A 2404-nucleotide genomic window follows, 5' to 3' on the forward strand; every position below is an offset into this window, starting at 1 on the left:
ACCCACACACACACACTCTCACACACACACACAATCTCATACATACACACACTCACTCTCTCTCACACACACACACACACAATCTCTCTCTCACACACACACAATCTCTCTCTGACAGACTCACACACACACTCTCTCTCACACACACACACACACACACACACACACAATCTCACACATACACTCACTCTCTCTCACACACACAAACACACAATCTCTCTCTCACACACACAGTCTCACATACACACAATCTCTCTCTGACAGACACACACACACACACACACACACACACACACACACACTTAGAAACCAGACAGTGTCTGATTGCACATCTGATCGCTGAAATCATGTACTATAGGCCCGTGACACGCTAACAGTGACAAATATATTGTGAACAGTAAAGCACAACACGTGCATTCTCAAATATTGAAGTAACAGATACATAATGTGTTAACCGTGAAAGCACTCAATATATAAAAAGAAAATGTCCCCTGTGACAGATCGACTATAATATCATAATTATTGTATTTATTTGATTTGATTGTTTTAAATGATGGACAGTAAAAGTGCATACTTAAAAAAACAGCCCATACAAGCTGAGCTCACAAAGACTGATAATGGCTCTGCTGCCCCCTTGTGGACAGACATGTGTAATGACACCTTCACGCAGATCTTAACAATCTTACATTTTGTGTTTCTTCATGGTGGTATTGCAGTACTGTGTTTGAGTACATCCATACAGCAAACTATTTCAATTCTGTGATTAATACTTTTTTAGATAATATGTCACCAAAGAATATGCACAACTATTTTAATGATGTATTGCATTTATAGATACAAAGACTACTGGTAAGGCTTGTGGACACATGTAGCGGAGTACAAATATGCAATATTTCCCTTTACCTCAACATTGTACTGAAGGAAATTTTATTTAGACAGCTTATTTCAACACAAAGCAATTCAAAACACTTTACAAAAACAACAACAGTATTAAGATATAGTGTAAAGAAACACAAAGGGCATTTAAAATGACTTATTGAGTGTGTACTTGGTTACTTCGCATCACTTGTAGCCAACACTAATTGAACAATTTACTCAAATAGAAGGTAATAGTTTTATCAACAACAGTTGTTACGATGTTCTTATTTATCAGTGTTTTCAATGTGTTCAACTTCCTCTGGCTCCTTCCCTGACTTCTCTTCTTCTGTCTTTACTTCCTGTTGTTGTTGTTATTGTTGTGGGGATGTTTCTTTCCTGAAGCCCTCCTGAAACGAAGGACTCAGCCATCGAGTCCCCGGACGCCCAGCGCCAGGAGTGGTTCGCTCAGTACTTCTCCTTCTGACCGACCGCCAACCCGCAACACACAAGGATTCAGCATGTCAACCAAACTTTGAGAAAAATGTACAGAAAAACAAGCGAAGAAGAAAAAAAAGCGGAAACTGTTAAAACTATTTGTTCTTTATTGTCATGGAGAGATTTGGGGATCAATTCACTTTAACTTCAGCCAACTAGGACTTCATTCTCATTCATTTGCTAAAAACAACAATGTAAATATCATCCACTTCCTGTTGACTGAAGTAGAAGTAAAGTGACCGTCAAATCCCATCACTCTGATCTCATTTGATTGTTTAATTATTGATTGTTTCACTGTGGCGAGTTTTTCTCTTAGTACAGTGGCAATGATCATCCGTATGTTTGATGTTTTATTTTTTACTTTCTTTAACTTCCTAACTTATTTTGCAGTTTCTTGGAACTAGAAAAAAAAAATGCGTGGTGCATTATCATGCTGCTAATTGCCATTGTTGGACTACAGTGAGAAATAAATATATATAACGAAACATATGGTAGGTTATTGTGCTCTCTCTGTACGTGGGCCCTGCATACAGCATCTTAGAATTATAGGAGGTGTTTACGGAGACATTTACCTGGACCTGGGTCTCTGATATCGCTCCATGAACACAGGGAAGTCTTTAGGACGGCACCATCCAGTTTGTTACAGCTGCATAGAAGTTTCAGCAGATTTTGGTAGAATATTAAAAACCTGTTTGTATGGTTGTCTGTCTCAACACAGATATAATGATGTCTCACCAATTTTAAAAACAAAAATAGCATATTTTATATTTATATTATAATGTGTATGCTTAATAAATAATTATTGTGACATTTACTTTGGTTTGTTCGTCATTTATTTGATTGTGGTTTACATGTCATTTAACGTAATTGAAATACAGGGTTTTGAAGTACGAAAATTAAGAAAAATAAGTATACAAGGGAATATAATAAAAATTAAAAATGTTTAAAAATCATTTAGCAATGTATGTTCATGCATGAAAGAGCTATATAAGAATATTACAAAAAGAAATACAAAAATGTAATATGCATTGCACAGTGTGTTTTATTAGCA

At 36.2% G+C, this 2404-nt stretch overlaps 1 protein-coding gene across 5 annotated transcripts in view; it reads left to right on the forward strand.

Annotated features, from left to right (window-relative positions):
* fam184ab (family with sequence similarity 184 member Ab) overlaps positions 1 to 2105 on the forward strand; it is a 164644-nt gene extending 162539 nt beyond the window's left edge. For 3 of the 5 annotated variants that reach the window (XR_004551216.2, XR_004551217.2, XR_004551218.2), the window contains one exon: positions 1261 to 1349. Coding sequence is in view for 2 of the 5 variants with exons in the window: in XM_034076385.1 (XP_033932276.1) it covers positions 1261 to 1342 (82 nt within the window). In the remaining 3 variants the exon portion in view is untranslated. Of the gene's footprint in view, positions 1 to 1260 lie in introns of all 5 variants that reach the window. The other 2 variants (XM_034076385.1, XM_034076384.1) reach the window with 2 other exon arrangements.
* Positions 2106 to 2404: the final 299 nt, after the last annotated feature.

Source organism: Pseudochaenichthys georgianus, chromosome 24 (genome assembly GCF_902827115.2).
Source record: "Pseudochaenichthys georgianus chromosome 24, fPseGeo1.2, whole genome shotgun sequence".
Lineage (NCBI taxonomy): Eukaryota > Metazoa > Chordata > Actinopteri > Perciformes > Channichthyidae > Pseudochaenichthys > Pseudochaenichthys georgianus.